General features: G+C 41.4%; 1 protein-coding gene across 2 annotated transcripts in view; it reads right to left on the bottom strand.

Annotated features, from left to right (window-relative positions):
* Nucleotides 1–27664, bottom strand: part of fstl5 (follistatin-like 5) — a 279805-nt gene that overhangs the window by 227357 nt on the left and 24784 nt on the right. For both annotated transcript variants that reach the window (XM_074674483.1, XM_074674484.1), the window contains exon 2: nucleotides 3922–4063. In XM_074674483.1, coding sequence (XP_074530584.1) covers nucleotides 3922–4063 — 142 coding nt within the window. The remainder of the gene's footprint in view (nucleotides 1–3921; nucleotides 4064–27664) is intronic.

Below are 27664 nucleotides of genomic sequence, written 5' to 3'. Positions count from 1 at the left end.
TCTGTATTCATCTCTGGCCCCGCCCACCCTGTGGTACCTCTCTGCCTTTCAGCGCCGAGCCAAAGTGACTGAAGGTGATAGAGACAAACTCCGAGCCCAGACTGAGCCTGACGATGACAGATTCCCTCAGTCAAAGTGTTTTTCTTTCCACTTAACGACATTTTCTCTGCTAATTACCGTCTCGTGTTTACCAGAAAACACTCTCTGAATGGGGGCTTGTGGGAAATGTGTACTGGAGGACTGCATTTTGACAAACGCCCCTTGACAAAACACTTCGCTGTGCTCAAGTCCCTCGTCTGCCAAAACAGTCAATTTCTTTGCCAGTCGGGCTCTAATTGAACCGTCTCTGCTGCTGCTGCTGTTTGGGAAAGCAATCAGAGTTTGGTGCTGGTTTAGACCAGGAAGGATGGACCTGGTCCCTGAAGAAGCAGACTTAACCCTTTAACGCCTCATCAGACTTAAAATAACTGTTATTCCTACACAGTTAACACAATCAGAAAATTAACAACAGGTTGTGAAAGCTGAGCTCTTTCAGTAAATGTGGGGTTTTAACGGTCATTCCCGTCAGGCGTGTGGAGCAGATGGATGGCAGGAGCGCACGGAGCATTTTGAAAATGTGAAAAAGAAGATCCCCCGTGGTTATAAAACCTCTGCTGAGGTTTCTGCAGGATTCAGAGTCTGAAGGAGCAGCTCCATGTGAGCAGCTCTCTCTTCTTTGTCCATTTCTTGTCATTTTTTTGTCTATTTTTCGTCATCTTTGTATTTGGAGTGGATCATCACTTTGTTTGGCTCATTTGTTGGTCATGGACACCAAACTTTTTGTGTCTTCAGTGATATTTTTACTACTTTTTCTCCTGTGTTTGTCTGGAGATCCTACATGTAACCATGGCTGCATTGTTTACATGTGAAATCAGCTGTTAGCAGCCTGAAGCATGTCAATGCTAACTGGTGCTAGGCCGGATGTTTCCCCACAAGGTGAGGAGAAGGAGGTGAGGACGACGTGCTGGTTTTCAGGTGTGAGCTAAGAAGTGACGACATGGACCTGTCCTTCCATCCATCGTTATTGGGAACGTAAGATCTATCTCCAATAAGATGGACGAGCTAGCTGTGCTAACCCAGCAACAGAGGGAATACCAGAGGGCAGAATAGCATCATGCTATTCACAGACAATGATGGACAAGCTGTCAGCATCTATTTTCTTATGGAGCTTTTTACACTTTCTATACACTGTCTTACTTTTGTTTTCTTGATTGCTGCTGTGACTTCAATTTTGTTAAACTTGTTACAATGACAATAAAGTTCTGTTCTGTTCTAGTTCCTACTTTGTATTTGTAGTTATATGCGTAGATTGAGTCCTGGATTGTGCGGTGATTTTTTTAGAAGAGTAAACCAAGTCTTCTTTTTACAGTGTGAGCATGGTTTGAAGCTTTTATTGTGTGATATCTTCTGTAAATCAATGCACTGAGCCTTATTTGTCCTGTACAGTGAGCGTAACCAGCTGAATCTTTCTCCTTTAGTTTCACTTTCAGTTTCTCCTGTGACGAGGAACAGCCATCCTCAGGTGTGTGTGTGTGTGTGTGTGTGTGTGTGTGTGTGTGTGTGTGTGTGTGTGTGTGTGTGTGTGTGTGTGTGTGTGTTGTCAGCAATCTTTTTTTTTATTTACAAAATAAGAGAAATGCTCAGAAATGTTAATGCAGGCGTGTATATAAATGTTCAAACTCTAAGTTAAGCTAACTTGCTAAATGCTGCAGAGCTCTGTCCTCATGGTGGACTAAGATCAGATCAGACTCCTTATCTTGTCTTGATGTTGGGTTTCTGATAATAACATTTTTTATTAACATTTACGGGTCTAGACCTGTAAATGTTTTTGTAAAGTGTCTTGCAATAACGTTTGTTATGATTTGCGGCTATACAAATAAAATTGATTGATTAAGTTCACCCTGTAAAATCTGTTCCCAGCGTTTGATTTGATGTTTTTCTTTTACTAAACCTCTAAAGTCCAGTTCTGTCTTTGTGTATTTTTTTCATTTAAACTGTTTTACTCTCGTATAAACAGCAGCACATTTGAAAATCCTCCAGATATCAAAAGTTTAAAGTACTCTGGAGAAATTGGGCCAACACACTGACTCATGGGACATTTTTTGACTGTTTTATAGTCAAAATAAGCAAAAAGCTCCTGGCAGACATTTTTGGGCTCAGGTTTTGAATTTATATCTGAATTATTTGATCGGGATGATGCAGCTGAACATAGTTCACAAAGCATGGATCTGATGTGCTGCACAGAGGGTTTATAACCAGTGTTAGTTTCCAACTCTTGTCCCTATTGGGCCGAGATCATAAAATGTGCATTTGACAGCAATAAATGACAAAAATCAAACAAAAAAAAACAGGATAACAATAAGAGAAAAAAACAAATTAACTTAAAACGTGAATTCCCAGTTCAAACAGGAAGTTAAAATCATGGCAGACTACAGCTACAGCTCTGGTTTGCTTCAAGCCAGCGCTTTAGCTCAGCAGTGAAGGATTTTAATCTGTGTTTGGTTTGATTTCAGTTTAACAGAGAAAGCTGACGGTCCAAATGTTGATCTTTGTTTTTGATTAATACAGTTTCCATTCACTGAGCTTCCTGTTATCTGCTGCTGCTGCTGCTGCCTTTGAACAAAGTTGGATAAAAGTTCAGCGGTCGGATTATTGACACATCTAAAAACCACTCGCAGCGCTACTATTGGGCCCGGGTGGGCCTGGGTCCACCCATTTGACCACGCAGTGCCAGCTTCTCAGCCAATCATTGGATGGTACCCCCACACGTGTGGTCTCTTCATCTCTGGTCGTCACCAGCAAGTCATCCAATCAAATAATGACATTCGCGCTCTGGCTTTTCAAGCATCAAGCTCAAACCCATGGCGGTAAACACTTAGCATTAGCTGAAACAGGGCTAAGCAAAGCAGCTTGTTTTCTTTTAATTCACAAAAAAATGCCCCAAAAAGAAGGAAAATCCTGACATTTTAAGTAAAATGACCTCAGATGAGTTACCGTCCAGCTCTTTTCATCATGTCCTCCTGTACCCAACCCCTCACAACAGCAGACAGGCTAAGGTTAATGTTTGTATCTGGCTGTGTAGGCCTCATCAGCACTGAGCTGAGGACAGACAAACAAAAGTCACACAGGTTGGCTACTGAGTCACTGTCCTCAAACCCGCAACACAGAAAAGGAAACCTTTTTTCACATTTGTGCTTTTTTTAACGGGCCCATCCAGTTTTCCTGGAGGCCCACCCACAATCAAAAACCGGCTGCCGATAGCGCTCAAAACTACTTTGAGCGTAGATGACCCAGTGGTTTAGGTCCCGATCCATGAGGTTTGCTTTCCTGCTCTGTCCACTGTCCTCTACCATTACATTAAAGGCATGAAAAAGCCAAAACAAAATCTTAAAAAAAAAAAAAAAACTTATTTGAGGACAGAGAGGTGCATGAAGCTCTCAGAGCTCTGTAGGTTTTATTTTTCCAGAGAGTGGCAGTGAGGATGGGTTTTTGTGGTGTTAAAGGGTTAAACAGCAGACATTAATAGGATTTATATTTTGCTTATTGAACCTTTCCCAGGGTCACTGAGCATTAAATCACATCTTTGCGTTAAATGATCGGCTAATAAAGCGTGCAATCATCTCAAACTCATCCAGAGCGTGTTTCATCCTGGCTCAGCTGCTCTGATCTGAAGTCGTCTCTCAAACCACAGCCCCTCGGCTCAGAGGGAGCGTAATGACTCATCCAGTTTGTGTTTTTTTTTTCAGTGGGCAGAAAAACAACAACAAAGGGGGAGTCATCTGAAGCGGGAACAAAGTGGCGCTGTAATTAGTTTCATACTTGGCAAAAGCGCGCCGCGCTTCTCGTTACAGGCAGCAAATGAAAAAAGACGGGGATCAATACCTTGTGTCGAAATCTCACCACCGGTCGATAGGGCGGCGACCCGAACCCCTCCTTGTTGGGCGTCCCGTCGGCGCCCAGCACAGCGAGCCCCAGCAGTAGAGTTGCCGCCGTCCACCATCTGGCTGTCTTCATTGGTCTGCTCCTGTCAGAAACCAAAGGAGAACGGTGAGCGCCACAGGCTCGATACCCGCCGGCCCAGACGATTCATCAAGTCCAGCGTAATTAGTGCAGACGCTGGGATCTGCAAAAGTGTCGCTGGATTAGAGCGAAGCTATCAATACGTCCCCCACGCTGGGATCAGAGATTAGATCTCTTTTCAGATCAATTAAGGGAAACAGACGTCATGAGAAAAATCAAGATAAAGGAGAAAACGGCGCCATATATTAAGGCAATTAAAGTGAGGGCTTTGGATTAATTAGTGCCTGAGTCAAGCTACTGTGATGTAGCAGCCAGATAACATCTTTAACAGTTTCCTCACACGCCGCAGAGCTGCAGCGCCAATATTCACCCAAAGACACACCAGCGTTCACTCTTTACCAGCAATAAAACGGCTTTTTCAATAATTCATCACGCTTCCTGAAAACAAGTCTGACCCCGGCACGGCGGGAAGTACACAAAACGGTGATTATAAGGCACGCCCCGTGTAATCGTCAGCATAACCACGACGTGGAGGAGGCGATAATGAAAATGAAGCAGAGGACGGGGTGTGTGTTAGCTGGGATTAACACACACACACACACACCACACGAAGATGGCTCTGTGATAAAATCTCTGCGTTTGTTCCTCCTCTCTTTATCTGCCCTTGCTTCAGTGCACGGCACGCTGCAGCACGCAGCGGCTCGCTGCAGAGCGCTCTTTGTTCAGATCTGTTGGGAAACTCAGAGCTGTACTTTCTAAGACGCCTGCAGCCTCCAGCGCCCGCTCGTCATCCTCCAGCTGAGAGAGATGACTGACAGCAGGACGCTGACCCCGCTCCCTCTTCTTCTGGAGTGACACCGAGTCGGCCGTCAGCGGCGCTGCAGTGGAACCTCAGTCGGCCGCGTGCTTTTCACTGCAGGTCAGAGGTCGTGCTGGGAAAGCAGCGTGTCACTTTGATGTGGTGGACGAAAAGAGAAGATGAAAAGTTTATTTTTGGGACTTTCTGATCTTTGGATGCACTTTGAGCCGTATCTCACTCAGATCTCCTGCACAGACTCATGAAAGTCTGCTTTTTGGACGGCAGGTTCTCGTTTCACAACATGAAATACTTCAAACACCAAACCTCTGAGAGAAGTCTTTCTCATGCATGATACACCCTCAGGAGCTCGTCATACATTTTGAGTAATTTTGTGATTACAGACCATCAGACAGTGTTTCTGTGCATGCAGTGCGTCTCCCTGTCACCTTAATGAGGGTGAAACCAAACACCAACGTGCCGATCAATCTTCTTCCTGACTCGTGTGATACAAACAGAAACATGGAGGCCAGATATTGATGTTTGAGTTAAGTCAGAATAGCTTCCCTCACCAGTTTGACTTTCTGCATCACCACTTAGAGACACTGTGAGACAAACTGTTTATTCACAGTGGATTATAGCGCCACCTTTGGCTGGAATTATACACACACCGTCACCATGACGATATTTAAAACCAAAGGTGGGTTATTAAGAAAGTGAAATGATGAATATTGCCTTTAACTTATGTCAAAGGCTTTAGCTCATGTTTTAGCATTAAGCTCTTGTTTAAATCTTAAGCTTATGTTTGAGCCTTTAGCTTATGACTAAGACCTTAGCTCATGTTTTAGCATTAAGTTCTTGTTTAAATCTTTAGCTTATGTGTGAGCCTTTAGCTCGTGTTCTTTCCTTTGCTCAAGTTTAAGACTTTAGCTCATTTTGTAGCCTTGAGCCCATGTTAAAGCCTTTAGTTCACGTTTTTAGTCTTTTGTTCATGTATTAGCCTTTAGCTCATGTTTGAGCCTTTAGCTTATGACTAAGACCTTAGCTCATGTTTTAGCCGATAGCTTATGTTTTAGCCTTTAGCACATGTTTAGGACTTTAGTTCATATTTAAGCCTTTAGCTGATGTTTTAAATGTTTTGCTCATGTATTAGCCTTTAGCTTATAATTTAGACTTTAGCTCATGTTTTTAGTCTTTTCCTACTGTTTTAGCCTTACGCTCATGTTTAAGACTTTAGCTTATGTTTTAGCCTTTAATTCATGTTTAAGCTTTTAGCTAATGTTTTAGCATTTAGCTCATGTTTTAGCATTTAGCTCATTTTTTTGTGTTAAGCTCATGTTTTATCCTTTAGCTAGTGTTAAACCCTTTAGCCTGTGTATTAGCCTGTAGCTTGGGTTTAAGCCTTTAGTTCATGTTTATCCTGTGTTTTAGCCTTTAGCTCTGGCTTTAGCTTTTATTTCGTGCTTTAGTCTTTAGAATGAGTTTTGGCTTTTAGCTTCTATTTTAGACTTTACCTTGTAATTTAGCTTATGGCTCGTGTTTTAGCCTTTACCTTGTAATTTAGCTTATAGCTCGTGTTTTAGCCTTTACCTTGTAATTTAGCTTTTAACTCATGTTTTAGCCTTTACCTTGCATTTTAGCCTGTGACCTGTGCCTAAGACTCCAGCTTTTGTTTAATACCTAAGTCGATACTTTAGCCTTTAACCTGTGTTTTAGCCTCATGCCTGTATTTAGCCTTTAGCTTGTGTTTTAGCCATTAGTTCATGTGTTAGCCTTTAGCTTGTGCTCTATCGCCCTCCTGCTGTTTATCTTTGTTCTGCTCTTCTGTCCTTTTTCTGTCTGACAGTTAGGCTCCAGTGTCCACCATCACTACAAAATTAATCACAGAAATCATTTTCAGCAGAGAAAAAACACAGATCTCCCTTCTCTCTACTAAACTTTATCAGCTGGCGTTAGATGCGCTGTAAATCAATCTGGTCCTGTCCAACCTGACCAGGAAGCTAAGAAGTAGCATTTAGGAACAACCTTTGTAACCAAAGATAGTATTCTGAAATTAACGGTGTGTCAAAAAGAAAGAAAACTGACATTTGAAGGTTCGTCTTGATGAGATAAAGTCTTGGTTTTTTCACGTTCTTTGATGAAAACATTTGATTTTAAGTATTTTTTCTGCATACTGTGTTTGTTTGTTGCTCATGAAAATTGAAACTTTTATCCAGGAAAACAAACACCAACAGCCTGGATTTGCATTTAATTTCTGTTTTGCTCAAACTATCGGACACCCTCAACTTGAAAGTAGCATTTTTAGAGTCTTGGTTAGTTTTAATCTGCACGGCAACTTTGATTATTTCTTCTACCCCACAAATTACATCACCCACCAGGCCGTTCATCCTCTCTCTGTGAATTCACAAAAAACATTTCTGTCAAGTTTTATTGCTATGAGGGAACAAACCAGCTAATTAAAGTATGTATCAAATGAAATGGGTGAAAAGAAAACTAATGCAGGAGTTAAAAAGAAAAGGCTGACATTATGCTGCTGCTCGGAGCCTTCGTCTTCTGATAATTTCTCTTTTCAGAAAAGCTTTTAGCTTTTGCAGCTCCACCTGTCCCTCACTCCTCAACGTCAGGCGGAGCAGGAAGGGGGCGCCGTGAGTGATCCAGCGGGCAGAGCGCTTTTCCTCCAAACTAAAGTCAAGACATTCAATAGAAAATTGAAGGCGGTGAGGTAATTGTAATGCTGAGGGTAATGATCAACAGCCAGCAGACGGATCCCGCTGATTTCGTGCGATGGGGAACTAAAAAAGGCACTTACTGCCTCTGTAATGTGATCACATCCATTCTTTATGAATTTCTAAAGTCCCCACGTGGAGGTAGGACCCCTGCCTGCGCCTGCTGCTGCTCCACTTCTCTGTTAACTCACTATTTCAGCCACACTAGGTGGATTAGCATATCCGCTAGCACAATCAATCAACTTCTGTGCAGCGTCCCGGTGTTAAATGGGTTATTAATGGACTAACTTTTTCAGGATGCTGTGTCAGAGGCAGAGACATGCACAGTTTCCACAAGTGCAGCCGTGTCATGCAGCAGAGCTCCTCGCAGACATTTAACCCTCGATGAGCAGCGGCTAACGCTAACACACAATGGAGCGTCTATTTCCAGCAGCTGCTGAATTATTGATCATCTTTCTAGGAGCTGGGGAAACCGTTTGAAGTGCTAACTCTGCTTTTCTTCCATAAATAAAAGAGTCTTTACTGTGGATTGGACGCACATTTACATTCCTCTTGTTCCACACGAGAAATCACACAATATATTTGTTTCCAGCGGTGACTTAATTTTCTTGTCATTGAGTCTATTTTCCTTTTCATTCTGTGGACCATTACAGTAAACAGAGCTGTGGCAGGATGACAGACTGCGTATATCAAAGGGAGGAAGACAGACTCTGGATTTAACCACTTCTACTGCAAACACAAATATTAGCCACGAGCGCTCAGCTGGAGGTACAACGCTGACAAGAGTTTGAACTCACATACAATGAGGATACGCTTAGTATTACCAATGACTTTCAGTAAAAACAACAAAATCCAACAGTATTACCATCATGAGAGGGGCTCAGGCAGTGGCTGGACTTTTCCAATTCATCTCACACGGTGTCAAAGATCAGAAACAGGAGAGATGTCACCAAACCTGAATCATGAGTTTGAGTCATGTGTGGCTTAATTAGCTGATGCCAATCACCTGGCACCTGAGCTTCAGCCTCTTTGATACACCTGGTGGTGTTGCCCCTCCCTCAGAGCTGTGGTAACATGATAGCTGTGTCTCAATTCAGGGGCTGTAGCCTCCATTAGCTGTAGCCTTCAGAGGACCCTGACTTTGTAGCCTGTGTAGACCGCAAAGGCCAAACTGAACTGAGACAGTCTGGTCTATGAAGCATTTCCTGTTTGTCACCCTCAACGTCACGCAGCGCCACCCTCACCTGTCAGACTAACATCACTTTTAAACACACGTAAACCAAAACCTCACATTTAAAAAAGGATGTTTTTACATTTTTTTTTTTACTTTGCGTCATTATAATAGTAATAATAATAATAATAATAATAATAATAATAATAATAATAATAATAATAGTAGCAGTAGTAGTAGTAGTAGTAGTAGTAGTAGTAGTATTAATAATTATTATTATTATTATTATTACTATTATTATTATCCTTATTATTATTATTATTATCTTTATCATTATTATCTTTATTGATAGAGTATAGAACCACCACTTACATGAGAGTAAGGCAACAACGTACATCTTCAACATTTGAACAAGTGCTGGGGGGATGATAAATAAAAAAATTATAAAATACAAGCTGTTCAAATAATTTAATGTCTTTTTTGAATTCCCTTGTAAAAAAAAATAATGAATATAAAAAAACCGAGTTAGTTTTTTTTCCCTCATAGAATTTACATTTATGAACATATTTTCATATGATAATGAGAAGATTTAAAGAGAACTGTTTTTCCTCAGTATGTTTCTTGAAAAAAGCCCAACTAACACATTTTTCTACAGCTTAACAAAATCTTTAATGGTTAAGAAACCCAATCACATAGTTGTTGTCAGAAATCCTTCATATGTGGGTAAAACAGGACTCCTTCTAAAGCTCGGCCGTTGCTCGCACAATGGATCTTGGGATATGTGAGGCTAAGAAGGATTTTCTGGTTTAACTTGGGTTAAATAAACCTTATACGCAGTCATACACGCTTCACACACACACTTTCAGATATAGCTCTGAAACAATATGTCAGGTATACACACCTACATGTCATGGTACATGGGGACGAGTGGCTAACTGCAAATCTTAACCCCCCTTATCAGTACATGAGAACATGTAAAAATTGTGTGTGTGTGTGTGTGTGTGTGTGTGTGTGTGTGTGTGTGTGTGTGTGTGTGTGTGTGTGTGTGTGTGTGTGTGTGTGTGTGTATGTGTGTGTGTGTCTGTGTGTGTGTCTGTGTGTTGGCTGTTGAGGCAGGTAAACAAACCCATATGTTTCTGTGTTCCTTAATGACATCATCAGTCAGTATATGCAGCTGTGTGGTTACCATGGTGATGTTGATGCAACAAGGGGTCATTGGAACTCCTCTGTGTCAGGGTATGTGATGTCACAGCAAACGGAATTCACCGTGGTTACACCCACTGAGTGTCAGCGTTGGCTTAAAGACTCTAAACTTTAAAACAGAATCAGAAAATGAGGAAGAGCTGTTGGAGGATTGATTAAACAAACATGTTTGAAAAACAATCAGAGCGACCTGTTGACAGATACTGAAAGACAAAGAGAAACTGATGGATCGCTGCAATTTTCAGAAACAATATAGCAACGATAGCTAAATGTGGGATTTCCATTTTCTGTCAGTTAACGTTAATTTATGCTGTATTTTTGGATTAAATCATTCCTTAAATTACAAAGTCTCTAAATGTTAAATTGTTCATTCATCATATTTTTCACAACTGAAACTTTTTTGTCTTTGTCTGATTATAAACGTTGTGTTTGACATGATTTGTAAACTAGCTTAGGCTAACCCATTTTTCCAAATGAAAACTCAGGTACAAGCAGCTGAAGCTGTGCTGGAATAATTATTTGATATGAACTTTACTTAAATATCGTCACAGAGGCTAGAGTAGACAGAGTCTATTAATAATACAGTCTATGTTAAATACCAAAAGTACAAATAGATAATATGTGTATTCACTTGGGTCAATCCATTGTTTACTGCGAACTGAATCATATAGAGGCTTTAGCTTTCGGGCTTTACTTTGTGTGTTTTCCTGGCGTTGTAATCAGGTACAGATAAATGTCAGGAGATGATTTCTGTCCACATGTGGATGTTGGTGGACCCCTGGTTCTTTGGTCACTTTAACAAATTAATGTTGAGTCCAGCTATCCTCAATTTCATGTCATACCCTACATTTTTCTTGGTCTCGCCATGTTTACTACTGCTCTCTGCAATGTTAAATAAGGTTTGTTTAGCCACTCATGTCCTGGAGGGGAAGTGACGTAAACGCATATCCTCAATTGCTCTAAAGCAAGAGTATAGGGTTAGACGTGGGTTCGAAAAAACTGCATTTGTGCTGAGAATGTAAGAGCTATCATAAAAATGATAACATCACGAGAATCTGAAGACTCTGATGAACACGGTAATGTGTTTTACATGTCTGCAGAGCCAGAAATGAGGGCAGGACAGCGATCTACAAATGTAGTTACCAAGGTTTCTGACCGACTGAAGAAGTCGATTAGGAATAACATTACCACAGATTAGGTGAAAAAGAGGTTTTCTCTCACATTGTGGGCATGTTTTTGGCCAAACAGTACAATTTTCTGCTGGAATACTCTCTTTTTTAAAGGCAGGGGAAGCCAGGGAATGTTTTAATGTATTTTTTATGTTTCTAAAGAGAAGATAGTGAAAGTTATGACAATTTGTTGGGGAAAGTTATAACGTTTCAGCAGCAGCCTCCTTCACTCCGGCTGAAGATGTTCCTCACTCTAGGAGCTGAGGTCTCAGGGCAAAATCTGAAAAGTTTATGTTGCTTAAACAGTGAAATCTCAAAAACTGTTTAAAGATATCTAAAAGTTAGGTCAGACACAAATAGCTGAAAGATTTTAGGGCAAAAGTAGAGTCTGTAAGTGGGAGTATGCTGAAGTTTTAATGCCTCTAAGTTGAGGGAAATTTATGGGGAGAGTCGAAGATTCCCTCAACTTTCTCAATGGTATATTTTTCACCTTTTTTTGTGAATAAGTTGGCAAAAAAAAAAGCGGAATAACAAGAAAAGTCATAGCACACCATTTCTGATCAAGCTGCATGTTTTGATGTATGATTTGTGGGGTTTTTCTCAAAGCCCCAGGAGCAGAAGCTAATCAAAATTTTGTCTGGTAGATGAAGAAAATGATGATGGAAAAAAAAAAACAAAAAAAAAAAAAAAAACAGACGAACAATAGGGGCTTGTTATAAAGCCAAATGCTTCATAAAAGCTGCAAAAATAAATAAATAAATAAATAACTGATTTAAATTAAAACAATACAAAGAAAATGAATTGTGGCCAAACTTACAACTCAGAGTATCAGTATCTGTTTGGTTTAAATCGAAGATGTGTTTTTCTGGACACATTTATTCTGTTTTTCCAGCGGGGGAATGTGTGTCACTCCGTTTTGGGATGAATCTGCGCTGGAAGCAAAAGCAAGGTAAATAACTCTGATGTCCCCTCCAGCAAAAACAATATTGTTTATCATGCTACGCTGGTGTAAAACGGCCAGAATGAGGATTTATCATGACAGTGTTTGGTGCACATGGACCTCGAGCTGACTCCAACACTTTAGTGAGCATGTTATTTCTGTTGTGTGTGTTTGTGTGTGTTTTTGTGTGTGTGAGGAGGGAAAGTGTGTAGCCGAGTAAATACTCCAAAGTCTGATTTATTTGCCTTGAAAGCACAAGAGGCAGAAACAGCCGGAAGTTTTCCCTGGACCCCTCCGGGAGTGCCATCATAACTTTGGCTCGGGGTTTTTAAATTCCCCCGGAGCACGTTGAAGCTTTGGCATCGACTTTCAAATGAAGACTACCCATTTCCCAGTATGTACACAATGCATCATGTCCTGACAAGTCTCAGCCGCGCTCCTCCAGCCCCCCTAACCCCCCTAACCCCCCCATCCGTCTCATTCAGCAGATTTCAGTGCACAGGGCTAGCATAACAATAGAAATGTCCGTGCAGCCTGTCTAGCTGATACCGTGTGTGTGTGAGTGTGTGTGTGTGTGTGTGTGTCAGCGCTGGCTGCTTTGAATACATGCACACATTGTAATTTAGCATCAGCTGTCACGCATGTTCAGCGAGTCGTGAGGCGGGAAAATAGGAACACATGATGAAAAATGACCAACATTTTCCTGACACTGTGCACCATTCCCTCTTGACTCCTCACCGGCTCGGACTAATTCTGACTTATAGCTGATAAGTCTTCAATTTACAGCTTTCTAATTACAGTCAGCTCGTCTCCAGCGTAATTAAACGCAGCCCTAGAGAAATCAGGAATGCTGGATACGGCTGATGGGCTTTGGGGAGTCTTTTCTCTCCGTCAGTGGACGGCACGGTACAGTATGAGCTCGTTTTCAAAACAACACTGGAAACTTATACAGCGCTTACTGTAATCCAAACAACATATGGCTCCAGATAAGAAATGTCAGCCTGGAAGCAGAGGGCAGAGCGCCCCGCAGCAGAGCGGTAAAATGTTTCTGCAACAACAACCACAGCCACTGCCTCCCTCCAGCATCTGTTTAACTCCACCAGCCTCCATCTTTTTTTTTTTTTTTTCACAGTTTACCATGAGATTTAAAAACCTGAGCAGAGCCCAAGGTGTAATTCTCCATCTTTAGCACGGAGACCCTGACGGTCTGTGGGTGTCAGAGGAAGTTAAAAGGGTCAGATCTCAGACAAGCTGTGGATGTTCAGCTCAAATTAAAATGTTTGTGTTAGTGTAATCGAAGAAAACATCACGATACTTCACATTTTAATGAAACTGCTCCTGTCAGGCCTTAACAACAGCATGAGATATCAAAATACACAGCCATGCAACCTTTGCCAGGACACACTTCTCACCTCCTTTTACCAAAATATTTCAAAAGCTTTGGAATATTGTTGAACAAATTTACATTTTCACACACAGAGCTGCCTCCAAAAGCTTGTTAGCATTTTTCTTTTTAACTCTTGATTTTACTCCTGGAAAAAACTCGTCCACAGTTTAGGATGAAGCTAATGCTAAACTAACGTGGAGCCGCTTACAGACAGATGTTTGAATTTTGGACCCCATCAGTGAGCACATTCATTTTCCTGAGCTTTTTCTTTTTTAACAAATTAATCTTCAAGTTCAGATGTTTTTGTTGATTCATGGTACAGAAAGACAAACAAACACTCTTAGCCTTGTAGCTAGTGGTTTGTTTTCCCCTACAGGTGAACCAGATGTGATGTTTTATGGGATGCTGACTGTATCTGAGAGAATCAATAAACAATAACAACACCAGCCACCAACTTCCTGTTTGGGAGCAAAGATTAAAAATATTTTACAGGACATTACAACACACCAGTGGAAAGTCAAGGTAGAGGAATCTTCAGATTGGCAAAGAGAGGTGCTGGTGCCAACACTGCCATCAAACTTTTGATTTTTTTTTTTTTTTTTGCCTTTTTTTTTTTTTTTTTGCAAATTTTTTTGAATTTCAGTTATTTTTAAATCTCTTTCTTCAAACTTAAAAATAAATTCTAAATTTTTTAAATATCTTTTTTTTTTTAAATTGCAGATTCCATTTTTTCATTTCTGCAAAATTTTCAATTTTTTTAAATTCTATATTTTTGAAAAATGTAAGCTACTTTTTAAAATTCTTACTTTTTTGTTTAAAAAGAAGAAAACTTTAAAATTACAAATCCTCTCTTTTTTTTTCTTTTTTTTTTTTTTTTTTTTGCAAATTTATACAATTTCAGAGATTTTGGAATTTTTGCATATTCTGCCCCTATCTCAATTTTTTTTGTCTTTAATGTGAATGAATGTCTTTAATCCAGCTTAGTTGAGGGAAAATGGATAATATGAAAGTAAAGGTCTCAGACCTCTGATCTTGACCTAAACCAAACCAGCAACTATTTCACCTTCAGCCCCTGTATGTGTGCCAACCAGCGCCCCCTGCGGGTTTTCTGCTACAGCATGGATTGTGACCTGTTTGCGCTCCTTACTGACGCCTGAACCTGTAAACATGCTAATTTTCCTCGGTGTCTGAAACGGTTTCTGTTCAGTCCTCTTGTTGCAGTAATTCCTCGTTCGGTCGTCAGAGTCTCGTCCTGTCCTGACGAACGTGTTCACAGAGTCCAGAGAGATCTCCACAGCACTCCCACTGTGACCTCTGCAGGTTAATGCAGGGTTTAAATCCTGACTCTGAACGGTCATTACGCAGACAGAGCCAGATGATAATCTGTGATGAGCATGTCCTGTAGTCAAACTGAAAATTACAGGTTTTATTCGAAGCGTTTCCGTCTGTTAAACACTGTATTTAGTGTTTGCTAACTCTGACTCCTGTAAATCGACGTTTCCTGTTTGTGAAGAACATTTAAACACAAAGATTACTGACAGAGGAGCAGAGAAATGCTCAGCTCTGAGTTTTCAGATGGTTTAAAAAGCAGAGCATGCTGAGCATGAGACACAGCTCTCTGAAAAACACTGACTGAAGTCCTTTCTGCAATCTGTGCTGGAAGCTCTCAGTCTGTGAACAGCGTTTGAGACGCCGTTTATCATTTCCCTTTGGCAGCAACTTTTCAGCTCTGTGGCAGGTGTATCCAATTTCTCTCTGTGAAATGCAAAGTGTCCATGCAAAGTGGTAAATAAACCTTTTTTCTGTTTGCTTTTATCGGCTTACTTTGCTGAGCATGCATGGAGCCTTTTTTAATAAACTCTCTGCTTCAAAATCTGCCAGGGGTTCAGATTTCTATGACAGAGAAACTGAAGTTTTAGATTTGGAAAGATTGAGGAGAAAACCTCAACTGAACCAGAAACCACTGTAAAAAATTATTCACACAAACTGAACTAAACTAAATGGAAAGTTAAAATAAAATTAAAACTATGATAACCTCTGTGAGCAGTTGCTGTCACCCACAGTTGGAAAACGGAGCATTGAGATATGAAATCTAACGAAGGAAACTCATGGAAAAAAAAAGTGAGTTGATCTGAAAAAAGTATTTGACCTTGGATCAAAGTTATCTAAGGAGAAATACAAAACTTTTACACCCTCCAGTCATCTATCAGCTGCGTTAGAGCCTGAAATGTAACAACAACCCAAAATGTAAGGGAAGAAAAATGTAAAATGTAACGAAACAAGTTGTTACATTTGGGTTTTATTACATTTTTTTGTTACATTTTGGGTCATTTTTACATTTCAGGCTCTAATGGAGCTCACTTTATTAATACAACTTCTGCATTTTTCTTTATTAAAGTTAAATCCATTTGTTTGAAGGGTGCACGTTGATCCAGTCAGCTTTCCAAATCTAAAGTTACTAAGTACTTAACTAACGAAACACTGATGGAGACAGCTGAGTGAGTTAATGATGCATTTTTCCCTCTGAGCTTCAGGCGTCTGAAGACAGTCGATGTTTAAAGAACAAAAATGATGAACTACCAGTGACAGAGCTAGCAGGTTAAGGTTTTATTTCTCTGGTTAACTTCCATTAAAGTGTTAGAGACGCGTCAAAGACAGATTTTACAGATGAGACTGAACACGACGCTGCCAGAGATCAAGTTGTTAGTTCAATTTAGGAGAAACACGAGGAGGATTTTTGCAAAACAAATTTAGAGAGCGACTCATGAACAGCTTGATAATCCTTTACAATAATCCACATGAAAACACAGATTAAAATCCTTCACTGCTATGGTTCAGTGGTGACTGAAAGCAAACCTAAGCTGTAACCATTTTGGTCCGCCATGTTTTTAACTTCCTGTTTGAACTGGTTTATAGAGTTTGTTGTTTTTACTGTTATCCTGTAAACCTTTTTGCAGTTTTATTGCTGGTAAATGTATATTTTATAATCTCGTCAAGGGCCAAGCCAGGGACAAGGGTTTGAAATTAGCACTAAACTCTCAGTGCAGCTCGTCAGATTCATGCTTTATATAAACTATGTTAAACTGCATCGTCCCGACCAAATACATTAATCCAAATGTCTGAGGTGAGTAAACTAACACAACATAACATAGGTGAAAGCAGCTGGATGGAAATATCCTCAATTGTGCGTGACAGGTGGGCTCAACACTGCCCCTAGTGGCCACTAGGTTTCATGACGTAAAGCACATGGTTTGACCCGAGAGCTGTATTTCCATAAAAACAGATAAATCCAGTTCCTGTTTTTAACTGAAATTGCGTTAGCACTTTGAGATTTTTTCAATTTTTTTTTTCAATTTTTTAATGTTTTTTGAATTTCTTTTTTTTATTTTTCAAATTTAGAAAAAAATACTATTTTTTAAAAATAAATGGCAAATTCAAAAAACATTTTTTTTCCAAAGTTGAAAAAAAAACTTTTTTTTTTTTTTGCAAATGTTTTATTTTTCTATTTTTTATTTTCTGCAAAATTTGCAATTTATTTATACTATAATTTTGAAAAATTGGCAATTTTCAAAATTTTTACATTTTTAAAATGTAAATTTTGAAATTATAGTATTTTAATGTTTCCAGCCAGTTCCTGCTCAGTAAAGGACCAATCAGCTCAAAGGAAATAAATATTCCTGTATCAAGCTAATGATGCAAACCTTTTCAAACACTGAAAACTAAACACAAACTAAATCGACTTTTCGAGAGGATGTGATTGATGTGACTGGAAATTTACATAAAAAGAAAAAAGGTTCAAGATTGTTCGTCTGCTGCAAAGTGTGAAACATTTCCTCAAAGAAATAAAAGCTTCTTTTTAAACTAATCCCTCCATTAGTAATGCAGTTTTAAAGATGGGACTCTCCACCAGATCTCTCAGTGTTAATCACTTTCCCTCTTTTTTTATTTGTGATGGTTTCAGACATCCAGCCATCGTCTGAAGATACCACAGAGTGAAAAGACGTTTGGAAAAGTCTCCTATTCAGGAAACAGAATGGGTTTGTATTCCTGCAAACAACAACTCTGTTATTTCAGATTAACTACAAACACGTCTCACAAGGAGGGACGGTGAAAATGTGGAGTTTGTTTTGCATACACACCAAGCTCGCCAGGCGTTCAGTGTGTTTTTATTGATGATTTCAGGGACCCCGCTCACAGGAAGGGTGACATTCATTTTCAGGAGCTCTGAATGCAACAACGAATTCAATGTCCCACCAAATGAGTGTCTGATTCGTGTGTTTGAAGCCTCCGCGGCTGCCTCCTGAAGGGAAAAATAACTTGTTTTCTCCACACACAGCTCCAGTCGGACCCAGCTCTCCTCTGCCGCTCTGAGCTGCGTGCTCCTGCTGCAGCAGCGTGCTCCTGCTGCAGCCGGCTCCAGGCTCCGGGCCTCACAGTTTGCTGTGTAAACCACTGATTTCCTGGAGAAGCTTGTCTGAAATTATTCAAATTGTCAGGGAGGTCAGTGAAGGGGAACTTGGAGTCAGCAGATAAACTGCTCTGCTTTCCTCTGCGCCGCCCGCTCACACGCTCGCTGCCGCTGACACATCCCTGACCTCCTGTGGGCCGAGCTCTTTAAGCACGCTCAGCGCGTTTCTCATGCACAGGCCGGTTCGGTTAGAGAGCTTCAGTTTGTCTCAGAGATATCTGGAGAAGACTGGAGCATCTGCTGCGTGTTCGCTGCCCAGGCACCCTGCAGCAGAGCGCCGTATTTGGCGGCGTTATCATGCCACTTCCTGTACTCCAACATCCCCAGCAGCACTGTACGCTGATGAAGGACTTCTTCAAGTTCAAAGCACGTCTGAAACCACAGGCGCCGCTCTCCTCCCCTCAGGGCAGGGCTCCCGATCGGCGCTTCTCTTACAAATGCACAAACCGCTGTGAAATCTCTGCGACGGAGCGCCACAGAGGGACAGAGGGACGGCTTTGGATGTCATCCATGTTCAAACTCTTATCTTTATTGTATTCATCACTTTACATCCCTGCGTGGTGTCTGTACGCTCCAGTTTTAAGGATCCCTTACCTCCTGCTGCTGCGTTTCTCTTATTTCAGAGCATGAATGGAGCGTCAGCTGCTTCTGTAGTGCTGCTGCTCGTTGGGATGTGTGTAGAAATGAGATGCTTGAGGTTTGAAAGGAGACGCTGAGAGTGTTTTGCATGAAAAAAGACGAGTTTCGCTCCAGTTTTGTGGTCTTGGAGGAGCAGCTCATACTACGTCTCTCTCTGCAGGACCTGAGTCAGTGAGTCAGTTAATAAACGGCAAAGTGGGTTCATAAAAGGGGGCAGCGCTCGCCTGGAGGTTAGAGGACTTTGATGGTGAATGAGAGGTTGTGGGATTATATGAAGCTCATATAAGCTCAAAGAAAGTGAACGTTTGATGTAAAGAGGCAGAAATCTTTGCAGAGAAAACTCTGCAGAGATTCCTCCTGAGCAAAGCACTCATCCTGAAACATGAAATATGAAGCTACAAAAAGTCAACAGTACAAGCAGGCGAGTTAGCAAGCCTTCAATATTTCTGCTTTCTGACCCAGAGGGAGAAGAAACGGCTCCGCACACAAACCCAGCTTCAAACAGGCCTCGCCACGTCACGCTGGAAAAAGTGTAGGTAGAGTGAATGTGCTGTAAAACATGCAGGTAGAATTGGCACACTATAAAAAGTGCAGCAAGCATGAGCACGCTGTACAAAGTGCAGGTAGAGTGAGCGCACCGTAAAAAGTCGGGAAGAGTAAGTGCACCGTAATAAGTGCAGGTAGAGTGAGTGCACCGTAATAAGTGCAGGTAGAGTGAGCGCGCAGTATAAAGTGCAGGTAGAGTGAGTGCACTGTAAAAAGTGCAGGTAGAGTGAGTGCACCGTAAAATGTGCAGGTAGAGTGAGTGCGCCGTAAAAAGTGCAGGTAGAGTGATTGCACCGTAAAAAGTGCAGGTAGAGTGAGTGCACCTTAAAATGTGCAGGTAGAGTGAGTGCGCCGTAAAAAGTGCAGGTAGAGTGAGTGCACCTTGAAATGTGCAGGTAGAATGAGCACGCTGTAAAAAGTGCAGGTAGAGTGAGCTTGCTGTAAAACGTATGGGTAGAGTGAGCGCACTGTAAAAAGTGAAGGTAGAGAGGGAGCCCACTGTAAAAAGTGCAGGTAGAGAGTGAGCCCACTGTAAAAAGTGCAGGTAGTGTAAGTGCACCACAAAAAGTGCAGGTAGAGTGAGTGCACTGTAAAAAGTGCAGGTAGAGTGAGCATGCTGTAACTTGTGCAGGAAGAGTGAGCATGCTGTAAAAAGTGCAGGTAGTGTGAGTGCACCATAAAAAGTGCAGGTAGAGTGAGTGCACTGTAAAAAGTGCAGGTAGAGTGAGCATGCTGTAACTTGTGCAGGAAGAGTGAGCATGCTGTAAAAGTCCAGGTAAAATGAGCACGCTTTAAAAAAGTGCAGGTAAAGTGAGCACGCTGTAAATAGTGCAGGTAGAGTGAGCACACTGTAAAAAGTGCAGGTAGAGTGAGCATGCTGTAAAAGTCCAGGTAGCGTGAGCGTGCAGTAAAAAGTGAAGGTAGAGTGAGCGCGCTGTAATTAGTGAAGGTAGAGTGAGGGCGCTGTAAAAAGTGCAGGTTTAGTTAGCACGCTGTAAATAGTGCAGGTAGAGTTAGCGCGCTGTAAAAGTGCAGGTAGAGTGAGCGCACTGTAAATAGTGCAGGAAGAGTTACCCCGCTGTAAAAAGTGCAGGTAAAATGAGCGCGCTGTAAAAAGTGAAGGTAAAATGAGCGCGCTGTAAAAAGTGAAGGTAGAGTGAGGGGGCTGTAAAAAGTGCAGGTTTAGTTAGCATGCTGTAAATAGTGCAGGTAGAGTTAGCGCGCTGTAAAAAGTGAAGGTAGAGTGAGGGCACTTTAAAAAGTGCAGGTAAAGTTAGCGCGCTGTAAATAGTGCAGGAAGAGTTACCCGGCTGTAAAAAGTGCAGGTAGAGTGAGTGCACTGTAAAAAGTGCAGGTTTAGTAAGCATGCTGTTAAAAGTGCAGGTTGAGTTAGCACGCTGTAAAAAGTGCAGGTAGAGTGAGCGTGCTGTAAAAAGTGCAGGTAGAGTGAGCGCGCTGTAAAAAGTGCAGGTAGAGTGAGCGCGCTGTAAACCACAAATCAAAGCTGAACCATGAGTTCGCAGTAAACTTTTAACAGATTGGGATTTTATCTACCTTTGCACAATGAAGACATTATCGTAGATCTTTAAACATCTCTGCGCTCTCCTGTAACAATGAATCCCAAACACTTTGATTCCCCTGCAGGCCGTGGGAATGAAAGTCGTTAATTAGGATGCTGATAACTGTGTGTGTAATTTGTTAAAGCTACGAGCATCACACTGCGTTTGCCAGGTTGTTTAACTCACACTGATCTACACACCAGCTCCTCTCACCTGTGTAGCTTCACACAGAGGAGTCGTCTCTGCTGCTGCTGCCGTCATTATCAGCTCCACAAAGACCGACAGAGACGCTTTGATCCCGCTCAGATACTATCACATCATAAAGGATCTTTATCTGCTGTTAACACTGCTAATGGCGTGCTTCAGAGAGGGGGCGCAGCATCATCAGAGGGTCAGGGGGCGAGCTTTCATCTCTGCAGCGATGACCTTCAGTGACCTTTACAGTCAGAGCATCAACGCCGCTGTTTGGGTCAAAACAACAACAGAAGAAGAAGACAGCAGGCTGAGTCTGTTTGTCATTTCTGTGGTGTCAGGGTTCAGGAGAGGATCCAGTGAGAGACGACACATCCACAAAGATGGTGATGTTTACACCACACGGAGCGTCAGAGCTCAGGCTGTTTGAGTCAAAGTGGACGGAGAACGATCCAACTTCCCTCTGAAAACTCCCAGACTGAGCTGATGAAGCTGGTGTTCAGCTCGTGAATAAGCTGCTACTATGCTACGACACTACGCTGCGTGACCGTGTGTTTAAACTCCAGCTGGTGGTGATTTTAGCAGAAGCAATCAACGCTCTACTCGTTTGTGGGTCCCACAGGGCTCAATCCTCAGCCCCCTGTCATTCCCCATGGGGTCAGATCTCAGATCAGGATCCACAGACAGCTGGAGTCACAGACCGAGGAGTTTCCTGGATTACCAGGCTGTAAAACCTCAAATCTGTTGATTTCTAGTTTGGCTGTGCTACTTTTTTTTTCCGTTTGTTGTTGTAGCCGAGATAAAAACCATCTGTTCTTAACACGATCCGTTTTATTTTGAAAGTTTCTGGGCGTTTTTAGTTGGGATGTTTGATAACACTTTTCTTTCAGACTGAGGTCTGCTGGTCCCAGAAACCCGTTTAAAGACCCGAGGTGATCGAGCCTTTTTAATTTATGGAACGACCTGCCGCCAGAAATAAAAAAATCCTCACCCTTCATATCTTTAAATCACATCTTAAAACTCATTTTTATTCTTTGGCTTTTGATTTAGCATGATAGTTGTGCGATCCGTGTCCTTTTATGTCTTTTATGGTTTTAACCCCTGTGTGTTTATGACTCTTATTTGTTTCTTTGTGTTATTTTAATTCATGTTATTTGTTTTATTGATGTTCTTATTTGTTTTTTTGCTGCGCAGCACTTTGGGAAACTTTATTGTTTTTAAAATGTGCTCGACGAATAAAGTGGATTGGATACCAGTACGAGTACTTCCTGTTGAGTACTTACTGATACCGAGTACAGATACCACTGGTACTTTTGATACGTAATCAGGGCCGGCCCTAGCTCAGCAGGTGCCCTATAGGCGAAAGACAAAAACGCGCCATCCCCCGCCCTCTGCCCTCCGCGGCAAACATACATACAGTAAAATAAAAACATAATAAATTGTGAAGATAAACATAAATACATTCTTAATTACTTCAATGTGCACTAAAACTTTACAAACAGAACTTTTGTGAAAATAAAAACAATACAGAAAATCTTAAAACTTTTCAAAACAGTGCAATTAGCAAAAAATGCACATCATTGGAATATTTAGAGCCATAATAAAAATAAATAAAAATAAATAACACTTCCAAGTTTAGTGCAAAAGTCCCTGAGGGGAAAACGTGCAAAAACCTCTCTCTCTATTCCAACATGGTAACATCCCACTTCCTGTCATTAAAATAATCAATAAAACAAAACAACCAAGGCAAACTGGACCGGAAAGAGAACTCAACTACCCATGAGCGCTAGCGCTGCATACTGCCGTAAAGGTACAGATCTGTCGGTCGCGTGCATTTGCTTGTAGGTGAATCCCAGAAACCAGGACTTCACTCAGAAGTTTTCTTCTGTCTTCAGCGGCTGTTTGCAGGATGGATAGGAATGAGGTCGTTTATTTAATTTTGACTAAATGACGATGTTTAAAATCCGTGAAGTCGCCCTGTGCTCGTCCTGTTGAAGCCATGAAGTCAATAAAAGTAAAGACGACCACGAGCTGGTGACATCACACACTTGAAACAGGTCGAAACAAAACTACACACTGCTACATCCTCCAGAATACTGTAAACAGATGGTAAACAATCAACAAGTACTGACACGTCCAGCAATAAAAGGGACAAGTCAGCATCAGTCAGACATCCCTCCTCCTCTTTTAGTTCACGCCAGCAAATGAACACCGAACCCATGTTTATTCGTGCCCCCACCAGCAGATGGTGCCCTTGGTGGCTGCCTAGGTTGCCTATGCTCAGGGCCAGCCCTGTACGTAGTACTTTAACTAACAGTGACAGATCATTTTTAACACAGACAGCTCAGTATCTGACATTGAGTCCAAAATAAAACACAAACAATTCTCTGAGTTAACCTTTCTTAAAATAAATCAACAAAAGTTCAAGTTTGAGTTCGAGTATTTTTTCTTTTTAAACAAACTGAAGTGTAAAATAAAACAGTTTAACTCTTAACTCTCCCTGATTCACTCATGTTGTCTGAACTGGAGCTGACGCACATTTGTCGTAGTTAAAAACTGCAGCAAGTGGCGCCAACTACTGGTGAGGAGGACTAACTGGAGGTAAGATTTTTTTTGCCTTGAGAAACCAGTCTTCGTTAGTACTGATGCCTTAAAAAAAAGCTGGTACTGGCTGGATACTGATACTGATACCAGTATTCACCCATCCCTAGTTTTTATGTGGTTTCTGTAAACAACTTCCTGTCCTGCTCAGTGTATGCTGCGACCTGCTCAGCCGAACTGTAACCGACTGGATCCAGTGTGAACGTGAGTAGAAACCTGTCTGATCCAGATCTGGTGTATTTTGACTTTAACACTTACACACAACCGTTCATGCACACACACACACTCACACTCACACACACTCATGCGCAGTGTAAAGTGATCAATCATCCTGTGAAGCCAGTTTTTGTCTGAACGCCTGATCCATTAAAGTCTTGCGAGCAGCAGAAATGACCGAGCAGTTTGGGTTGAACCCGTCCTGCTGTTTTTCTGCACGGCCTCTCCACTCCTTCCTGTTTCCTGCTCCACAAAAAGCACAAAAAGCCCCAAAATAACCTTCAAATCTCTTTTTTAAATCCATACCAGAAACTGTCAGCTGAAAAATCCCAGTCCAGCACGTTCACCTCTGAGCTCAGCTCCATCCTCTCTCTGCGTGAAGTCTCCTGACGGCCTCTCTTTGCTGCAGACACCGAGCAACATCATGTAACATTTACCAACACTTTAAACAGGCTGATTTCATTCACAACACTTTATGATATTCATAATTAGATTAAAACTCTGACTGCAGCAATTATCACCATCAGTTCACCATCGCTGTGACTGACAGCGTTAGTAGAGGAGCTGTTTATTCCAGGAGTCAGACGAACTTACAGTATTGTTATTTCTATTGCTAAGCCGAGTGTATTTCACTGTTATTATCAATATTTTATCCATAAATCTTAAGTGTTTATTGTTTGTTTGGCGCTCCGTCTGTTTGTGTCCCTCTCCTCCATCCCGGCCCCTCGGCTCAAACATGTGTCAAACATAAGTCTTCCTCCGCCCCGGGTTCCCGTCTCGCAAAGAGAGGGTTTTGAAAGTCTTCCTGTCGTCGTCGCCAAATGTTGCTGAGTGCTTGCTCATGCTGGATTAATGCTGAGTCGCAGTAAATCATTAGTGACATTTAGATGTTGGTGTGTTGGGACGTGAAGGCAGGAACGGGCTGGGTGGAAGATTTTATTTTTATACTTTGGTCACAAGATTTTATCTTTTATAATTAAAGTTTTCATTCATCCATTTATTTTATTCATTTTTATTTTTTTTTCTCAAATATTTTCTTAAAGGTAGAGTCTGCAGGATTTCCCTAAAGATAAAATATCAACTTTTACTGGATTAATCTTGCTCAATCGTGTCCTCTGGGCCTTTATACATGTGTGTCAGTGTCTGTGTCTGCCTCAACCCCCTCCTCAGCCTGGATGTTGATGTTTTGGATGTGTCAGGACATCTATTGGCAGATAGTTAGCATGGTTACATCAGCCAATCACAGCGCGCTCGTTGTGAAAATGACTTTGCATATTGATTAGCGAGTGGAAGAAGCTAATTAGAGCAGCTATGTTAGCAAATGTAGCACTGAGGAAGAAAAACAACCAAAGTGAAACAAAACGCCAAACAGTAGGTCTGTCACGATAACAAATTTTGCTGGACGATAATTTTCCAAAATATTATTGCTAATAAACGATATTATTGTCAATATTTTTATTTTTTTTTTCCATTTTTTCATTGATGTAGTTATGATAAATGGGATAATAAATTGAGTACACCATATCAAAAGCAAGAAACTTTAATTTCTTCAGAGTATTTAACTGTAATTAAAAGGTCAGGATCTTTGAAATAAAATAAACAAAAAATATAATAAATTTAACAAACAAGAAAGAGAAAAAAACACAATGAAAATGAAATGGACTCTCTTAAAGAAAAAAATACATGTCAATGAAAATAATTAATACTAATCAAAAACAATAAAACATAGACCCTGTCTCTGAAGAAAAAACAAAACTACAAAAAAACAACAATTAAAACTCTAGCCTAAATCAAAGGGAGTTTATACAGTTCCTGAATTGTTTGTAACATGTCCTTTTTCCCAGTCAATCCGTACTGTCTGTCAAACAGTTTTAACATTTCTGGCTTTAACCGTATTGAAGGGCTGCATTTCTTTGGTAATGTATCTGTCTTTGAGCGCCACCATGTGGAGCTTTTATTTCTATTGTCTTTGCAGACCAAAAGCCTCAGTAAGAGCGGATTGTCAAAGAACAAGGCTCCGCTGCACCTCCCCTTCTTCTTCTTCGTCGCCACTATTTTCAAACAAATGCCACATATCAGCTGGTTGGTGTTCATGAGCTCACACTTTGTTCATTCTGATAAAAACTAAATATTCCCACACTGGGACTGTGGCAGGCGGCTTAAGAACCGTATCTTTGGTGCCATCACTCATATTAGCGTGTGTTTCCTCCTTACCCCTCAGGACGCTCGCTTCAGCTCTCTCCGTGTGGACGCGCCAGCAGCCCCGTCTTCACCCCAAAGATCGCATTTTTGACAGATGCTCACTCCGCTATAAATCTGCTAAATCTGCTATAGAACCTATGCACCCCGATGTTAGGAAAGATAGACGTAGTGAGCCATCTTCTCATTTAGCCTCTTTGGTCCAAAGAGAGGAGGAAAACAAACATGCAGCACGTGTCAGTTTATCCAGGCTGGGAAACTTACCCAGGACGTTTTTATTCATCGATCGGTTCATTGATTTATTGATTATCGTGACAGGCCTACCAAACAGATAAAGGTTTTTCCTAAACGAGGGTGAAGCTTGGCTCGACTTTCATTCACTTTTGGGACAAAGAGCGACATGAGTTAGCTTTCTGCTAACCAGGTATGTGTCAAATACCCGTGGTTTGCTTGTGCTAACATGTTAAGTCAGGGGCACGGCTCTGGAGTCTCTCCCACGAAGAAACGTGATGCTACAGGTGGTTGATTGAATAGTGAGTGTGTTCATGTAGTCACGGTCAGAGGCTATGGGTGTGTGCTGCAGCTGGCACTGAGCCCAAGGGGAGGAGCCTAGTTTGGATGTTGTGTTTCCTGATAAATAAGAAGAGATCAAAAGTCTACTGCTTTAATATCAGCCCGTTGCTGTCATTTTTCCGTCATTAAACTCTGCTCGGGAAGTCTTTTTGTGCGGTTTCATTCTGTTTCTGTCGTCTCAGATACGCTGCGCGTACGTTAGAAGAGCCCAGTCCTTCTGTTGATTTCAAGCTGTTGCAGCAGCTGGAATCATAAAACACAAATTACTTCATTTCTGCCCAAAGATTTCCTGCTACAACTCTGCCATAAAGCAGGTGGTAAGAAATGTGTAATGGAGAGTTATCATGAAGGGGATAATCTGTGAATCACTCTGATGATAGCAGCTGAAATATGCTCTCACACAAAGGACACGTTACCTCTTCAGCAGGAGCCTTATTAAAACTCTAAATCTGCTCCTCTGGCCCGACTCTGGAGGTGATTCAGTTCCTGGATCACAGCTCCTGACGAGCTCAGATGTTGTTTGAGGCAACGTGGGAGATGTTATTTCATTAAATCAAAGCGAATTTGTTAAATTATCCAGAGTCGTAGATGTCGTTAAGGCAGAAAAACTTGATTAAAAGTGATTTTTCTTCTCAGTTGGAGACATTGTGTCTTTAATTCTTCATTTATTTAACAGTCTTCTCTTTGTATCTCAATCATTTCAGCTTCCTGAGTCATTTTCTAATCACAGTTTTCATATCTCCAAACTCAATCTGCCCAGAAAGCTAAAACACATCTCAATCAGAAATCTGAGTCCAGCTGATCTGAATCTGAGAATCCTGACACGACGCTTTGCAGCGGGCGAATGAAACAATAGGAAGCATCCTGTCACCCCGCAGAATAAGGTGCTTCACAGCCTCGTCTTGACGAAAACTGTCACGGCGTAATCACCGGCCATTCATCTGAGGTGACGTGGTGACAGATGTTTTGGTGAGAGCGCGTGAAGCCTCTTTTTTTTGCTACGAGAGCACTTCCTCCGCGGGCGCCCAGCTGTGCCAGCAGCTGCATCTGCTGACGGCGAGTGTGGATTCTGCTTTGTGTGCAGCCTGGAGATTTTTCCCTGAGATCGCCATATTTAGAGAAACACGTTTACACTCAGTACGATCAGCTGGTGTTAGACTCAGACTCAAAGATTCAGGTTTCTGCTGATGTGGAGGTGAAACATCTGGACTGACAGCAGC

Source organism: Halichoeres trimaculatus, unplaced genomic scaffold (assembly GCF_033239565.1).
Source record: "Halichoeres trimaculatus isolate MK-OKI-2021-1 unplaced genomic scaffold, fHalTri1.1 fHalTri1_scaffold_7, whole genome shotgun sequence".
NCBI lineage: Eukaryota > Metazoa > Chordata > Actinopteri > Labriformes > Labridae > Halichoeres > Halichoeres trimaculatus.
Note: the sequence above shows the minus strand (reverse complement) of the source record. Positions and strands in the feature narration are given on the sequence as shown.